Source organism: Salvelinus alpinus, chromosome 7, assembly GCF_045679555.1.
Source record: "Salvelinus alpinus chromosome 7, SLU_Salpinus.1, whole genome shotgun sequence".
Classification (NCBI taxonomy): domain Eukaryota; kingdom Metazoa; phylum Chordata; class Actinopteri; order Salmoniformes; family Salmonidae; genus Salvelinus; species Salvelinus alpinus.
The window spans coordinates 17,176,236-17,195,085 of NC_092092.1; the positions used below are offsets into that span (position 1 = coordinate 17,176,236).

At 42.6% G+C, this 18,850-nt stretch overlaps 1 protein-coding gene across 1 annotated transcript; it reads right to left on the reverse strand.

Moving 5' to 3' along the window:
* Positions 1 to 5,553: 5,553 nt before the first annotated feature.
* Positions 5,554 to 18,316, reverse strand: LOC139580521 (transmembrane protein 121). Its single transcript, XM_071409291.1, has 4 exons — positions 14,358 to 18,316; positions 13,944 to 14,092; positions 8,526 to 8,701; positions 5,554 to 8,012 (listed from the first exon to the last, which is right to left on the reverse strand). Exons 1-4 carry the CDS (start codon positions 14,476 to 14,478, stop codon positions 7,460 to 7,462), a joined length of 999 nt encoding a protein of 332 aa, XP_071265392.1. The 5' UTR covers positions 14,479 to 18,316; the 3' UTR covers positions 5,554 to 7,459.
* Between the last annotated feature and the right edge of the window lie 534 nt (positions 18,317 to 18,850).

Here is an 18,850-nt window from a genome sequence, read left to right on the forward strand (position 1 = left end):
TGTTTAACACTTTTTTGGTAACTACATGATTCCATATGTGTTAGTTCATAGTTTTGATGTCTTCACTATTATTCTACAATGTAGAAAATAGTACAAATAAAGAAAAACTCTTGAATGAGTAGTTGTTCTAAAACTTTTGACCGGTAGTGTGGGTACCGGGATTCTCTGATGGCATTGAGGAGTACACCACATCAGTCACTGGCTTCATCAATAAGTGCATCCATAACGTCATCCCCACAGTGACTGTACGTACATACCCCAACCAGAATCAGGCAACATCCACACTGAGCTACAGGGTAGAGCTGCCGATTTCAAGGAGTGGGACTCTAACCTGGAAGCTTATAATAAATCTCGCTATGACCTCCGACGAACCATCAAACAGGCAAAGCATCAATACAGGACTAAGAATAAATCGTACTACATCGGCTCCGACGCAAACTATTAGACTACAAAGGGAAGCACAGCCGAGAGCTGCCCAGTGACACAAGCCTACCAGACGAGCTAAATACCTTCTATGCTCGCTTCGAGGCAAGTAACCCTGAAACATGCATGAGAGCATCAGCTGTTTTGGACGACTGTGTGACCATGCTCTGCACAGTCGAAGTGAGTAAGACCTTTAAACAGGTCAACATTCACAAAGCTCCAAGGCCTGATGGATTACCAGGACATGTACTCTGAGCATGCGCTGACCAACTGGCAAGTGTCTTCACTGACATTTTTAACCTCTCCCTGACTGAGTCTGTATTACCAACATGTTTTAAGCAGACCACCATAGTCCCTGTCACTAAGGTAAGCTGCCTAAATGACTACCGACCCGTAGCACTCACGTCTGTAGACATGAAGTGCTTTGAAAGGCTGGTCATGGCTCACATCAACACCAATATCCCAGAAACCCTATACCCACTCCAATTTGCATACCGCCCCAACAGATCCACAGATGATGCAATCTCTATTGCACTCCACACTGCCCTTTCCCACCTGGACAAAAGGAACCACTAAATGAGAATGCTATTCATTAACTACAGCTCAGCGTTCAACACCATAGTGCCCACAAAGCTCATCACTAAGCTAAGGACCCTGGGACTAAACACTTCCCTCTGCAGCTGCATCCTGGACTTCCTGACGGGCCGAGCTGTCTGTTTAAAATACTAGCACACAGCTCTGACACCCATGCATAACCCACCCACAAGACATGCCACCAGAGGTCTCTTCACAGTCCCCAAGTCCAGAACAGACTATTGGAGACGCACAGTACTACATAGAGCCATGAGTACATGGAACTCTATTCCACATCAGGTAACTGATGCAAGCAGTAGAATTAAATTTAAAAAGCAGGAAAAAATATACCTTATGGAACATTGGGAACTGTGAAGCAACACAAACATTGGCACAGACACATACATACAAACACATGATAACATGCACACTATACACACACGTACACATGGATTTAGTGTTGTAGATATGTGGAAGTGGAGTATGGGCCTGAGGGCACACACTTAGTGCGTTGTGAATTCTGTGGTAAATGTGTTGTAATGTTTTTAAAATTGTTTAACTGCCTTCATTTTGCCCCAGGAAGAGTAGCTGCTTGGATCCATAATAAATACAAATACAAATCACTGTTCATAATGGCAGTAGCTGTAATCTCCAATACATCACTGTTCATAATGGCAGTAGCTGTAATCTCCAATACGTCACTGTTCATAATGGCAGTAGCTGTAATCTCCAATACATCACTGTTCATAATGGCAGTAGCTGTAATCTCCAATACGTCACTGTTCATAATGGCAGTAGCTGTAATCTCCAATATGTCACTGTTCATAATGGCAGTAGCTGTAATCTCCAATACGTCACTGTTCATAATGGCAGTAGCTGTAATCTCCAATACGTCACTGTTCATAATGGCAGTAGCTGTAATCTCCAACATGTCACTGTTCATAATGGCAGTAGCTGTAATCTCCAACATGTCACTGTTCATAATGGCAGTAGCTGTAATCTCCAATACGTCACTGTTCATAATGGCAGTAGCTGTAATCTCCAATACGTCACTGTTCATAATGGCAGTAGCTGTAATCTCCAATATGTCACTGTTCATAATGGCAGTAGCTGTAATCTCCAATACGTCACTGTTCATAATGGCAGTAGCTGTAATCTCCAATATGTCACTGTTCATAATGGCAGTAGCTGTAATCTTCAATATGTCACTGTTCATAATGGCAGTAGCTGTAATCTTCAATATGTCACTGTTCATAATGGCAGTAGCTGTAATCTTCAATATGTCACTGTTCATAATGGCAGTAGCTGTAATCTCCAATACGTCACTGTTCATAATGGCAGTAGCTGTAATCTCCAATATGCCACTGTTTATAATGGCAGTAGCTGTAATATCCAATATGTCACTGTTCATAATGGCAGTAGCTGTAATCTCCAATATGTCACTGTTCATAATGGCAGTAACTGTAATCTCCAATACGTCACTGTTCATAATGGCAGTAGCTGTAATCTCCAATACGTCACTGTTCATAATGGCAGTAGCTGTAATCTCCAATACGTCACTGTTCATAATGGCAGTAGCTGTAATCTCCAATACGTCACTGTTCATAATGGCAGTAGCTTTAATCTCCAATATGTCACTGTTCATAATGGCAGTAGCTGTAATTTCCAATATGTCACTGTTCATAATGGCAGTAGCTGTAATCTCCAATACGTCACTGTTCATAATGGCAGTAGCTGTAATCTCCAACATGTCACTGTTCATAATGGCAGTAGCTGTAATCTCCAACACGTCACTGTTCATAATGGCAGTAGCTGTAATCTTCAATATGTCACTGTTCATAATGGCAGTAGCTGTAATCTTCAATATGTCACTGTTCATAATGGCAGTAGCTGTAATCTCCAATACGTCACTGTTCATAATGGCAGTAGCTGTAATCTTCAATATGTCACTGTTCATAATGGCAGTAGCTGTAATCTCCAATATGTCACTGTTCATAATGGCAGTAGCTGTAATCTTCAACATGTCACTGTTCATAATGGGAGTAGCTGTAATCTCCAATACGTCACTGTTCATAATGGCAGTAGCTGTAATCTCCAATATGTCACTGTTCATAATGGCAGTAGCTGTAATCTCCAATACGTCACTGTTCATAATGGCAGTAGCTGTAATCTTCAATATGTCACTGTTCATAATGGCAGTAGCTGTAATCTTCAATATGTCACTGTTCATAATGGCAGTAGCTGTAATCTTCAATATGTCACTGTTCATAATGGCAGTAGCTGTAATCTTCAATATGTCACTGTTCATAATGGCAGTAGCTGTAATCTCCAATACGTCACTGTTCATAATGGCAGTAGCTGTAATCTCCAATATGTCACTGTTCATAATGGCAGTAGCTGTAATCTCCAATATGTCACTGTTTATAATGGCAGTAGCTATAATCTCCAATATGTCACTGTTTATAATGGCAGTAGCTGTAATCTCCAATACGTCACTGTTCATAATGGCAGTAGCTGTAATCTTCAATATGTCACTGTTCATAATGGCAGTAGCTGTAATCTCCAACACGTCACTGTTCATAATGGCAGTAGCTGTAATCTCCAATATGTCACTGTTCATAATGGCAGTAGCTGTAATCTCCAATATGTCACTGTTCATAATGGCAGTAGCTGTAATCTCCAATACGTCACTGTTCATAATGGCAGTAGCTGTAATCTTCAACATGTCACTGTTTATAATGGCAGTAGCTGTAATCTCCAATATGTCACTGTTCATAATGGCAGTAGCTGTAATCTCCAATATGTCACTGTTCATAATGGCAGTAGCTGTAATCTCCAATACGTCACTGTTCATAATGGCAGTAGCTGTAATCTTCAATATGTCACTGTTCATAATGGCAGTAGCTGTAATCTCCAATATGTCACTGTTCATAATGGCAGTAGCTGTAATCTCCAATACATCACTGTTCAAATCAAATCAAGTTTATTTTATATAGCCCTTCGTACATCAGCTAATATCTCGAAGTGCTGTACAGAAACCCAGCCTAAAACCCCAAACAGCAAGCAATGCAGGTGTAGAAGCACGGTGGCTAGGAAAAACTCCCTAGAAAGGCCAAAACCTAGGAAGAAACCTAGAGAGGAACCAGGCTATGAGGGGTGGCCAGTCCTCTTCTGGCTGTGCCGGGTGGAGATTATAACAGAACATGGCCAAGATGTTCAAAGTGTTCATAAGTGACAAGCATGGTCAAATAATAATCAGGAATAAATGTCAGTTGGCTTTTTTTATGAGCCATTCATAATGGCAGTAGCTGTAATCTCCAATATGTCACTGTTTATAATGGCAGTAGCTATAATCTCCAATATGTCACTGTTTATAATGGCAGTAGCTGTAATCTCCAATACGTCACTGTTCATAATGGCAGTAGCTGTAATCTTCAATATGTCACTGTTCATAATGGCAGTAGCTGTAATCTCCAACACGTCACTGTTCATAATGGCAGTAGCTGTAATCTCCAATATGTCACTGTTCATAATGGCAGTAGCTGTAATCTCCAATATGTCACTGTTCATAATGGCAGTAGCTGTAATCTCCAATACGTCACTGTTCATAATGGCAGTAGCTGTAATCTTCAACATGTCACTGTTTATAATGGCAGTAGCTGTAATCTCCAATATGTCACTGTTCATAATGGCAGTAGCTGTAATCTCCAATATGTCACTGTTCATAATGGCAGTAGCTGTAATCTCCAATACGTCACTGTTCATAATGGCAGTAGCTGTAATCTTCAATATGTCACTGTTCATAATGGCAGTAGCTGTAATCTCCAATATGTCACTGTTCATAATGGCAGTAGCTGTAATCTCCAATACATCACTGTTCAAATCAAATCAAGTTTATTTTATATAGCCCTTCGTACATCAGCTAATATCTCGAAGTGCTGTACAGAAACCCAGCCTAAAACCCCAAACAGCAAGCAATGCAGGTGTAGAAGCACGGTGGCTAGGAAAAACTCCCTAGAAAGGCCAAAACCTAGGAAGAAACCTAGAGAGGAACCAGGCTATGAGGGGTGGCCAGTCCTCTTCTGGCTGTGCCGGGTGGAGATTATAACAGAACATGGCCAAGATGTTCAAAGTGTTCATAAGTGACAAGCATGGTCAAATAATAATCAGGAATAAATGTCAGTTGGCTTTTTTTATGAGCCATTCATAATGGCAGTAGCTGTAATCTCCAATATGTCACTGTTCACAATGGCAGCAGCTGTGATCTCTCTTTACCTCTAATTGTGTATTTTCCTTTTCCTCTCCATCCCTCATTCATTATACTCAGTACTAACCAGTACTAACCAGGCAGTGGTAGGCTATTTCCTTTGTAATTCTTCTTAATTAAAAAGACTCTGAATTCTAACTATAAAATGAAATCAACTCAATAACGGGTAAATGACTACATAAGCATTGAACGGCCCCTGTACTGAAACCCACAGGAGAGCAGTAAAGCACAGCAGATCAGCGGTCTTGTATATACATAATACTTGATCAAATAATGACATAGAAAACCACTTTCATTTAATGCCAAAGCATTTTGTTTCAAATGTAAATCCTTTTAATTCTCTGTGTGTCAATGCTGGTATTCCAGAATGACTACATTGTGGACCATGCCAGATCTTACATGCCTGGATAGGTTTAACATATCAGCATTCCATACCGTATGATAAAGTAAGCCGATGCTCACAACCATTAGTTAACGAAATGAAATGTTTGCAATGCAGTCAGCTTGGAACGTGCCCATCAGCTCCCAACTCTGTCGTATCAATGACTCCAACACTCAACTGATTAAAACTGAATTGTACACTACAGCACAGAAACAACCATTACATTTACATTTAAGTCATTTAGCAGACGCTCTTATCCAGAGCGACTTACAAATTGGAAAGTTCATACATATTCATCCTGGTCCCCCCGTGGGAATTGAACCCACAACCCTGGCGTTGCAAGCGCCATGCTCTACCAACTGAGCCACACGGGACAACCATCTGTTGTTATTTTCTAATAATGCAAGTATTTATCTTAACCTTAACTATTTTACTTCTTGTTTTTTGTTTAATTATAAAACATTCATTATTCAATAAATCCGCAGGGGAAAGGAAGTCTTTAACAGAGTCTGGAGATCCTGTTCTTTACACTAGAAGGTGTTGTCTTTAACAGAGTCTGGAGATCCTGTTCTTTACACTAGAAGGTGTTGTCTTTAACAGAGTCTGGAGATCCTGTTCTTTACACTAGAAGGTGTTGTCTTTAACAGAGTCTGGAGATCCTGTTCTTTACACCAGAAGGTGTTGTCTTTAACAGAGTCCAGAGATCCTGTTCTTTACACCAGAAGGTGTTGTCTTTAACAGAGTCCGGAGATCCTGTTCTTTACACCAGAAGGTGTTGTCTTTAACAGAGTCTGGAGATCCTGTTCTTTACACCAGAAGGTGTTGTCTTTAACAGAGTCCAGAGATCCTGTTCTTTACACCAGAAGGTGTTGTCTTTAACAGAGTCCAGAGATCCTGTTCTTTACACCAGAAGGTGTTGTCTTTAACAGAGTCCAGAGATCCTGTTCTTTACACCAGAAGGTGTTGTCTTTAACAGAGTCTGGAGATCCTGTTCTTTACACCAGAAGGTGTTGTCTTTAACAGAGTCTGGAGATCCTGTTCTTTACACCAGAAGGTGTTGTCTTTAACAGAGTCTGGAGATCCTGTTCTTTACACCAGAAGGTGTTGTCTTTAACAGAGTCCGGAGATCCTGTTCTTTACACCAGAAGGTGTTGTCTTTAACAGAGTCTGGAGATCCTGTTCTTTACACCAGAAGGTGTTGTCTTTAACAGAGTCTGGAGATCCTGTTCTTTACACCAGAAGGTGTTGTCTTTAACAGAGTCTGGAGATCCTGTTCTTTACACTAGAAGGTGTTGTCTTTAACAGAGTCTGGAGATCCTGTTCTTTACACCAGAAGGTGTTGTCTTTAACAGAGTCTGGAGATCCTGGTCTTTACACCAGAAGGTGTTGTCTTTAACAGAGTCTGGAGATCCTGTTCTTTACACTAGAAGGTGTTGTCTTTAACAGAGTCTGGAGATCCTGTTCTTTACACCAGAAGGTGTTGTCCATGTCACCATATTATCCAAAAGGAGAGTGTCCACTGTGTTCCAATGATAATATACAGATTGGTATTATAATCTTCTTTGTATCAAGGTTCTTCATAAACATTCTCCATGTCTCTGCTCTATACTCCATAAGGATCCTGTGTCCCGCTGATCAGTGACAATATCCATACAAGGTTTTTCACATGATGTTGACCATTGCCCTGTAGAGTCCTGACGGTCAAACATGATATTGGTACATCCATGTAGATTTTGGTCAGAGTCAGATGTTCCTGTGTGTCCTGTGTATAATATCCTGAGGGTCATACATACATGGTATGATCCTGGTCTCAGTCATGTATGTTGACATGTAGTTGTGACCTCTGGCAGAGGGAGGGGCAGGGCTGTCTGGTCCGGGAGGCCCACCTGCGGGTGAGCGGTCATCACAATAGAAACAGGGCGTCCAAGACCCTGGTTACCATGGTGATGTGGTACAGAGTTCCTCTGTCGTTCCAACCCGAACACAGGAGGAGTGTTCTGTAACTGCCTCCTGTACTGGATGAAGCTACAGGTCTTTAGTATGATAGCTAACACATTCTTCCCTATCAGGATCCCACTGACCCGGGCATCTCTATACAGCAGCATGTTACAGCCTCTGATCAACAAGGTTAAAATATTAATGGTGACCAGGCTGAGGATAGGATATAGCATCATCTTGTGTGGGACTATATTGATGCCCTGCATGGAGATCTCACTAAGAGAGACACAGGGAAGGACTAGCAACAGAATGTAACAATAGAAGAACATAAGTCCTTCGGCCCACAGAGGGAGACCTTTCTTCAGGGGTTCCCAGAGATTAGCCTGAATATCCAGGATATCTAGCAGGTCCACCACGACCCAGAACAACCTGAAGACAGGAGAGGAACAAGATCATAAAACAGAAGATGTCTTTATTGTCCCTTAATTTACAAAGAATGGACATGTCTTAATGCTCACAACCCCCCCCCCCCCCCACCCCCACCCCAGGACACACAAACTCACATCCAGAGGGAAGGGTCAGGACCAGTTCTACCTGTTAGAATGGGTCAGGACCAGTTGTACCTGTTAGAATGGGTCAGGACCAGTTGTACCTGTTAGAATGGGTCAGGACCAGTTGTACCTGTTAGAATGGGTCAGGACCAGTTCTACCTGTTAGAATGGGTCAGGACCAGTTCTACCTGTTAGAATGGGTCAGGACCAGTTCTACCTGTTAGAATGGGTCAGGACCAGTTCTACCTGTTAGAATGGGTCAGGACCAGTTCTACCTGTTAGAATGGGTCAGGACCAGTTCTACCTGTTAGAATGGGTCAGGGGCAGTTGTACCTGTTAGAATGGGTCAGGACCAGTTGTACCTGTTAGAATGGGTCAGGGGCAGTTCTACCTGTTACGGAGCTCCTCTTTCTTCTTGAACGGCTGTACGTACTCCATATGGTCTATGGCCACTAGACCTACAAACAGCACTGGGACACAGACTGAGAGGAGTAGGGTCAGGGCCTTACGGGCCATAGCATCCAGAGACTTCCTGTCAGCCTTGTAGTTCTGGTACACAAAGTACACCTGGAAAACAACCAAAAAGGAAGTCAATAAAATGTGTTTTATACAGCCCTTTTTACATCAGCAGTTGTCACAAAGTGCTTTACAGATACGTAGTATCACACCTTCTTCTGCTCCCTCCCTCCTGTGCTCAATGTTGTCTGTCTACTAACCACCGGTCCTGGCAAACCACATTTTGCACACCTGGCAACCATCATTGCGCACACTTGCTCCCCATCGTTACACACACCTGGACGTCATCACCACCCTGCTTACTCTCCCTTCATATAGCCCTCAGTAGCTTCTGTCATCTGGCAGTATTGGTTTTGGTTACGTTCAGTACGCTGCTTCTGTTTTGTAGTTTCTTCATGTTTATTATTATTATACTCATTCTGCTTCCTGACTCGCTGTGTTACTCCCTCTCGAAAACATAGAAGCAGCAGAAGTTAAGGATATCTCCCATATGGTCGATGAACAGGAACACCTACTGCGTCAACACCATGAATCAACTGGGTACGGGTAATGGATTAGGTCCTCCACGTTCTCCATCACCTCGACAACAATTATCTGTCCTCAGATAATTGCATGGTTTGCTTTCGCCGTAAAGCCTTTTTGAAATCTGACACAGCGGGTGAATTAACAAGAAGTTAAGCTTTATTTTGATGTATTGCACTTGTGATTTTATGAAAGTTAAATATTTATGATACTGTAGTTTGAATTTCGCGCTCTGCAATTTCACCGTCCCACCTGCCCATAAGAAGTTAATGGAAGTCTCTCAAACATAATCCAGGTAGAATCAGGAATTCCCCACAGTGGCTGTTTAGGCCCCTTGCTTTTTTCAATCTAACGTCATGCCACTGGCTTTGAGTAAAGCCAGTATGTCTATGTATGCGGATGACTCAACACTACACATGTCAGCTGCTGCAGTTAGTTCTACTAAGCTATATGGATTTGTTTAAAGAAGCTCATACCAAGGATCATTTTGAATTTTAAGACCCCTTGAAGTATCCCCCAAAAATAATATATACATTTTTCAGGGACTTACTGCTATTAACCAATACAAACACATTGAATAACAGATTCACTACATGGAACGACAGATACTTTCTTGTGAACTATCTAAAGAAAGGAAACATTCGATTTTTTTACGTGTATTTAACCCCTTATTTTTGTCACAAAACAGTTTCCATGTACTGTATACTTCCATTCATTTTTTCAACTGGTACGAGGGTACCTTCAGATGAGTCTTGTGAGGTCTGTGGGCATCATTAAGCAAAACAACCGATATGTACAGTACTAGTCAAACGTTTAGACAGACTTACTCATTTCAGGGTTTTTCTTTATTTTTATGAATTAACACATATGGAATCATGTAGTAACCAAAAAAGTGTTAAACAAATCAACATATATTTTAGATTCTTCAAAGTAGCCACCCTTTGCCTTGCTGACAGCTTTGCACACTTTTGGCATTCTCTCAACCAGCTTCATGATGAATGCTTTTCCAACAGTCTTGAAGGAGTTCCCACATATGCTGAGCAGTTGTTGGCTGCTTTTCCTTCACTCTGCGATCCCACACCATCTCAATTTGGTTGAGGTCAGGTGATTGTGGAGGCCATGTCATCTGATGCAGCACTCCATCACTCTCCTTCTTGGTCAAATAGCCCTTACACAGCTTGGAGATGTGTTTTGGGTCATTGTGGGACAAGTGATAGTCCCACTAAGCGCAAACCAGATGGGATGGTGTATTGCTGCAGAATGCTGCGGTGGCCATGCTGGTTAAGTGTTCCATTCTAAAGAAATCACAGACAGTGTCACCAGCAAAGCACCTCCACACCCATACCTCCTCCTCCATGCTTCACGGTGGGAACCACACATGTAGAGATAATCCGTGCACCAACTCTGCGTCTCACACACGGTGGTTGGAACCAAAAATCTCAAATTTGGACTCATCAGACCAAAGGACAGATTTCCACCGGTCTAATATCCATTGCTCGTGTTTCTTGGCCCAAGTAAGTCTCTTCTTCTTATTGTCATTGTTATTGTTATTATCCTTTTGCAGTGGTTTCTTTTCAGCAATTCGACCATGAAGGCCCTTGAATGAGTAGGTGTGTCCAAACCTTTGACTGGTACTGTATGTGTTTTGTGAGAGTCTCACCATTGCACAGAGGGGTCATATTAGACAGAAGTTGGCAAATTGGCAGATTGACTTCAGACGAGTTCCAAGACGCGTGTGGGAGAACACCATCGTATTCATTCGAGTCATCTGTTCATATGTGTTATGTAATGTCATGTAGTATTTTAAACAGTATGTAACTGTCTCATGTTCCTGGACCCCAGGAAGAGTAGATGCTGCCTTGGCAGCAGCAAATGGGGATCCATAATAAATACAAATACAAAAATAGAGGGGTCTATTATTAGTTTGTATGCCAAACCGTTCGGATGCTACAGACGATTTTATGATTTTCGGGATGTCTCGTTTTTTTCCCACTTTTATTTAACCAGGTAGACTAGTTGAGAACAAGTTCTCATTTACAACTGCGACCTGGCCAAGATAAAGCAAAGCAGTGTGACACAAACAACAACACAGAGTTACACATGGAATAAACAAACATACAGTCAATAATACAATATAAAAAGTCTATATACAATGTGTGCAAATGAGGTAGGATAAGGGACGTAAAGGCTATAAATAGGCCATAGTGGCGAAATAATTACAAATATAGCAATTAAACACTGGAGTGATAGATGTGCAGAAGATGACTGTGCAAGTAGAGATACTGCCTGTGTATATTGGTTGCTAACTTCCCTGAAAAGTTGCATATCACGGGGGCTATTCGATGCTAATGCAGTACGCCACAGGATGTTTTTGTGCTGGTCAAGGGCAGTCAGGTCTGGAGTGAACCAGGGGCTATATCTGTTCCTGGTTCTACATTTTTTGAATGGAGCATGCTTATTTAAGATGGGGAGGAAAGCACATGGTCTGACAAACACCACTATAGCTCTGTCACCTTTCACCGCAGATGTGGAAGTGCGACATAGGCGGATACGGTGGATTGAAGAAAAAAATAAAATATGTACTGTACAGTGATCCCTCGCCACTTCGCGGTTCACTTATCGCGGATTCGCTATTTCGCGGATTTTCATAATGCATTTTTTTTTTTTTTTTGGTGCATTGTGCTCTGCATTCTGATTCGCTAAAAACTCACTCCCGCTTCTTGTATCAAAACATGCTACGAATTGTGCTATCATTTTGTCGTCTCGTGCAGTTATGTGTACGTACATAAAACAGCTTGGCAAATTTACATTAAGTTGGCCAAATTATCTTGTAATTTCGAACATCTCCTAAACCCATAATGTCGACGAAACGGCCTACACGTGAGTCACTGTATTTGTATACATGTAATAGTTGCTAATTGTAAAAAAAAAAAAAGTTTTCTATTTCGCGGATTTCACTTATCGCGGGTCATTTTCGGAACGTAACCCCCGCGATAAACGAGGGATTACTGTATATACATATTTATAGTTTAAACTGACAGATTTTGTTGGGGATGTTTTTATTATGCTATTTAGTTTTCTGCCGGAGCGCGGACATCAACCTTATTTTTTTTATATAATAGAACAACATTAAAGAAAGGATAATACTTTTTTATTTATTTAACCTTTATTTAACTAGGCAAGTCAGTTAACATGTCTAGGACTGGGCTTCAGCTCGCCAACAGCCAATGAAATTGCAGGGCGCCAAATTCAATCAAGAGAAATCTCATAATTAAATTTTCTCAAACATACAAGTATTAGACACCATTTTAAAGATAGAATTCTCATTAATCCAACCACAGTGTCCGGTTTCAAAAAGGCTTTTCGGCGAAAGCAGAACATATCATTATGTTAGGTCAGCAACTAGTCACAGAAAGCATACAGCGATTTTCCAACCAAAGAGAGGAGTCACAAAAAGCAGAAATATTGATAAAATTAATCACTAACCTTTGATATTCTTCATCAGATGACACTCCCGGGACAACATGTTACAAAATACATGTATGTTTTGTTCGATCAAGTTCATATTTATATCCAAAAACCTCAGTTTTTGTTATTCACAGATTTAAAGATATTCTTCTCCTTAATGCAACCGCTGTGTCAGATTTCAAAAAAACTTTACGGAAAAAGCAAACCATGCAATAATCTGAGTACGTTGCTCAGACGACAAATCAACCCAAAGAGATATCCGCCATGTTGGAGTCAACATAAGAAAAAAAAAAAAAGAAATAGCATTATAAATATTCACTTACCTTTGATGATCTTCATCAGAATGCACTCCCAGGAATCCCAGTTCCACAATAAATGTTTGATTTGTTCCATAAAGTCCATCATTAATGTCCAAATTACTCCTTTTGGTTCGCGCGTTCAGTACACAATCTAAACTCACGACGCGCGGGCAGGTCCAGGCAAAAGTTCATACGAAAAGTCATATTACAGTCCGTAGAAACATGTCAAACGAAGTATAGAATCAATCTTTAGGATGTTTTTTAACATAAATCTTCAATAATGTTCCAACTGGAGAATTCCTTTGTCTGTAGAAAAGCAATGGAACAGAGCTCGCTCTCACGTGAACGAGCGTCACGAGCTCAAGGCATTCTGGCAGACCTCTAACTCATTCCCCTCTCATTCGCCCCCACTTCACAGTAGAAGCATCAAACATGGTTCTAAAGACTGTTGGCATCTAGTGGAAGCCTTAGGAAGTGCAAAATGACCCCATAGACACTGTGTATTTGATAGGCCTAGAGTTGAAAACCTACAAACCTCAGATTTCCCACTTCCTGGTTGGATTTTTCTCAGGTTTTTGCCTGCCATATGAGTTCTGTTATACTCACAGACATCATTCAAACAGTTTTAGAAACTTCAGAGTGTTTTCTATCCAACTATACTAATAATATGCATATATTAGCAACTGGGACTGAGTAGCAGGCAGTTTACTCTGTCCACGCTTTTCATCCAAACGTGAAAATGCTGCCCCCTATTCATATTAAGAACAAATTCTTATTTACAATGACGGCCTACCCGGGCAAACCCGGATGACGCTAGGCCAATTGTGCGCCGCCCTATGTGACTCCCAAGCACGGCCGGTTGTGAAACAGCTTGCAATCGAACCAGGGTCTGTAGTGACGCCTCTAGCACTGAGATGCTGCACCACTCGGGAGCCCAATTAAACAAAAAGGGAAACAACAAAATGACAACATCAACAGCAAAATGTAAAATGCCTTGTAAATACCTTGATCTCCAGGACAAAGATATAGAGGAACCAGAGTATCATGGCGTAACCTCGCTTGGCGGTCCGCACCTCGGCCCCGACCCAAACCGCCACGTACCGCAACACGATGAGGAAGCACAGGTCCCCTACCATCACCATGATACAGATACCTGTTCCCCAGATAAATGTATTAATAATAATAATAATGATACAGGTAGTACAAGTTGGTTTAGAATTGTATTTTTGTCTTTCTCATGCTCCTGAATTGTGTTAATAATTCATTATTATGTCCTATGTATTTTATGCTTCATTTGTAAACACTGCACCCTTGTAAAAGAAACATCGGACTCAATGGAACTTCCCTGAATAACTGTATTATATACTGAATACTATATTGAATACTGTATTCACTGAATAAAGGTTTCAAAATAATACCTATCTTCCTGGGCCCGTGGTTCTGTTCCACCAGATAGGCATCGATCAGGGCCATACTGCTCATGATCAGCAGGGTGGACAGGCAGACATGGGGCTGGTTGGTGGGAGGGGGAGGCACCATCCTGACTGGGGCAGGAGGAGGTATGTTAGGGAGGGTGTAGGGTGGTCCTCTGCTAAATAAAGGCAGGTTAGACAGGACTGTTACAGTAGACTGTAATGCCTAGTTAAATAAAGGTTAAATAAATCAAACAAATGTTCCACTCCATGGCTGGGGTTTTCACAGGGAGGGAGGAGGGGGTGGGAGGAGATTTGTGGAGGGGGTAGGAGGAGATTTGTGGAGGAGGAGGGAGGTGGAAGGAGGGGTAGGAGGAGATTTGTGGAGGAGGAGGAGGGAGGGGGTAGGAGGAGATTTGTGGAGAAGGAGGGAGGGGGTAGGAGGAGATTTGTGGAGGAGGAGGAGGGAGGGGGTAGGAGGAGATTTGTGGAGGATGAGGAGGGAGGTGGAAGGAGGGGTAGGAGGAGATTTGTGGAGGAGGGATGGAGGGAGGTAGGTAGGAGGAGGGAAGGAGGTGGAAGGAGGGAGGTTTGTGGAGGAGGGGTATGGAGGTGGAGGAGAGGTATGGAGCGTCTTCAGTAGACAGTAGTGTTTCTCTCAATGCCTGCTGGCTGGTCTGTTTGACAGTAGTGCTGCATAGCTCTGCTCTTGGTGAGGTTGTGGAGGAAGGAGTCACCAAAGATCCTTAGTCTCCCAGGATGGGGGCAGTTTAGACAGTAGTGCTCCTCTCCATGGCTTTTTAAAGAATATATGTCATCTTTATTTAACCAGGTAGGCCAGTTGAGAACAAGTTCTCATTTACAACTGCGACCTGGCCAAGATAAAGCAAAGCAGTGTGACAAAAACAACAACACAGAGTTACACATGGAGTAAACAAACATACAGTCAAAAACACAATAGAAAAATCTATGTACAGTGTGTGCAAATGTAGTAAGATTGGGGAGGTAAGGAAATAAATAGGCCATAGTGGCGAAATAATTACAATGTAGCATTAACACTGGAGTGATAGATGTGCAGATGATGATGTGCAAGTAGAGATACTGGGGTGCAAAGGAGCAAAAATAATAATAATATGGGGATGAGGTAGTTGGGTGTGCTATTTACAGATGGGCTGTGTACAGGTACAGTGATCGGTAAGCTGCTCTGACAGCTGATGCTTAAAGTTAGTGAGGGAGATATAAGTCTCCAGCTTCAGCGATTTTTGCAATTTGTTCCAGTCACTGGCAGCAGAGAACTGTAAGGAAAGGCGGCCAAAGCAGGTGTTGGCTTTGGGGATGACCAGTGAGATATACCTGCTGGAGCGCGTGCTACGGGTGGGTGTTGCTATGGTGACCAGTGATCTGAGATAATGCGGGGCTTTACCTAGCAAAGACTTATAGATGGAGCCAGTGGGTTTGGAGACAAATATGTAGCGAGGGCCAGCCCACGAGAGCATACAAGTTGTATTTGTGGGTAGTATATGAGGCTTTGGTGACAAAACGGATGGCACTGTGATAGACTACATCCAATTTGCTGAGAAGAGTGTTGGAGGCTATTTTGTAAATGGCATGGCGAAGTCAAAGATCGGTAAGATAGTCCGTTTTATGAGGGTATGTTTGGCAGCATGAGTAAGGAGGCTTTGTTGTAAAATAGGAAGCCGATTCTAGATTTAATTTTGAATTGGAGATGCTTAATGTGAGTCGAAGTAGAGTTTACAGTCTAACCAGACACCTAGGTATTTGTAGTTGTCCATATATTCTAAGTCAGAACCGTCCAGAGTAGTGATGCTAGTCAGGCGGGCGGGCAGGTGCGGGCAGCGATAGGTTGAAGAGCATGCATTTAATTTTACTAGCGTTTAAGAGCAGTTGGAGGCAACGGAAGGAGTGTTGAATGACATTGAAGCTCATCTGGAGGTTTGTTAACACAGTGTCCAAAGAAGGGCCAGAAGTATACAGAATGGTGTCGTCTGCGTAGAGGTGGATCAGAGAATCACCAGCAGCAGAGCAACATCATTGATGTATACAGAGAAAAGAGTGGGCCCGAGAATTGAACCCTGTGGTACCCCCATAGAGACTACCAGAGGTCCGGACAACAGGCCCTCCGATTTTACACACTGAAGTAGTTGGTGAGAAGTAGTTGGTGAACCAGGCGAGGCAGTCATTTGAGAAACCAAGGCTATTGAGTCTGCCGATAAGAATGTGGTGATTGACAGAGTCGAAAGCCTTGGCCAGGTTGATGAAGACGGCTGCAAAGTACTGTCTTTTTTCGATGGTGGTTATGATATCGTTTAGGACCTTAAGCGTGGCTGAGGTGCACCCATGACCTGCATGGAAACCAGATTGCATGGTGGAGAAGATACGGTGGGATTCAAAATGGTCGGTGATCTGTTTGTTAACTAGGCTTTAGAAAGGCAGGGCAGGATGGACATAGGTCTGTAACTGTTTGGGTCTAGAGTGTCTCCCCCTGTGAAGAGGGGGATGACCACGGTAACTTTCCAATCTTTGGAGATCTCAGACGATACGAAAGAGAGGTTGAACAGACTAGTAATAGGGGTTGCAACAATTTTGGAGGATAATTTTAGAGAGGATCCAGATTGTCTAGCCTGGCTGATTTGTAGGGATCCAGATTTTGCAGCTCTTTCAGAACATCAGCTGTCTGGACTTGGGTGAAGGAGAAGGGGAGGGCTTGGGCAAGTTGCTGCGGGGGGTGCAGAGCTGTTGGCCGGGGTAGGGATAGCCAGGTGGAAAGCATGGCCGGCCATAGAAAAATGCTTAATTAAATTCTCAATTATTGTGGATTTATCGGTGGTGACAGTGTTTCATATTCTCAGAGCAGTGGGCAGCTGGGAGGAGGTGCTCTTATTCTCCATGGACTTTACAGTGTCCCAGAACTTTTGAGTTTGTACTACAGGATGCAAATTTCTGTTTGAAAAGGCTAGCCTTTGCTTTCCTAACTGGACTGTTAATATTGGTTCTTGACTTCCCTGAAAAGTTGCATATCACGGGGGCTGTTTGATGCTAATGCAGTACGCCACAGGATGTTTTTGTGCTGGTCAAGGGCAGTCAGATCTGGAGTGAACCAGGGGCTATATCTGTTCTTAGTTCTACATTTTTTGAAAGAGGCCTGCTTATGGCTGAGAGTGATGTGCACCGTTGGCTGAGATTAATATTCTCCTCTATCACTGGTTGTCACTCCTCTCCTGGCTGTTACTGTTAGACCCTGTAGTGTTCTGGCTATTAGAGAAAGATGCTCCCTCCCCTGTGTTGGCTGTTACTGTTAGAGTGTGTTACTCCCTCCCCTGTGTTGGCTGTTACTTTTAGAGTGTGTTACTCCCTCCCCTGTATTGGCTGTTACTGTTAGTGTTACTCCCTCCCCATGTTGGCTGTTACGGTTAGTGTTACTCCCTCCTCTATGTTGGCTGTTACTGTTAGTGTTACTCCCTCCCCTACGTTGGCTGTTACTGTTAGTGTTACTCCCTCCCCTGTGTTGGCTGTTACTGTTAGTGTTACTCCCTCCCCTGTGTTGGCTGTTACTGTTAGTGTTACTCCCTCCCCTGTGTTGGCTGTTACTGTTAGTGTTACTCCCTCCCATATGTTGGCGGTTACTGTTAGAGTGTGTTACTCCCTCCCCTCTGTTGGCTGTTACTGTTAGAGTGTGTTACTCCCTCCCCTGTGTTGGCTGTTACTGTAAGATAGTGTTACTCCCTCCCATGTGATGGATGTTACTGTAAGAGAGTGTTACTCCCTCCTATGTGATGGATGTTACTGTTAGAGAGTGTTACTCCCTCCCCTGTGTTGGTTGTTACTGTAAGAGAGTGTTACTCCCTCCTATGTGTTGGCTGTTACTGTTAGAGAGTGTTACTCCCTCCCATGTGATGGATGTTACTGTAAGAGAGTGTTACTCCCTCCTATGTGTTGGATGTTACTGTTAGAGAGTGTTACTCCCTCCTATGTGATGGATGTTACTGTAAGAGAGTGTTACTCCCTCCCCCGTGTTGGCTGTTACTGTTAGAGAGTGTTACTCCCTCCTATGTGATGGATGTTACTGTTAGAGAGTGTTACTCCCTCCCATGTGATGGATGTTACTCTTAGAGTGTGTTACTCCCTCCCCTGTGTTGGCTGTTACTGTAAGATAGTGTTACTCCCTCCCATGTGATGGATGTTACTGTAAGAGAGTGTTACTCCCTCCTATGTGATGGATGTTACTGTTAGAGAGTGTTACTCCCTCCCATGTGATGGATGTTACTGTAAGATAGTGTTACTCCCTCCTATGTGTTGGCTGTTACTGTTAGAGAGTGTTACTCCCTCCCATGTGATGGATGTTACTGTAAGAGAGTGTTACTCCCTCCTATGTGATGGATGTTACTGTTAGAGAGTGTTACTCCCTCCCATGTGATGGATGTTACTGTAAGATAGTGTTACTCCCTCCTATGTGTTGGCTGTTACTGTTAGAGAGTGTT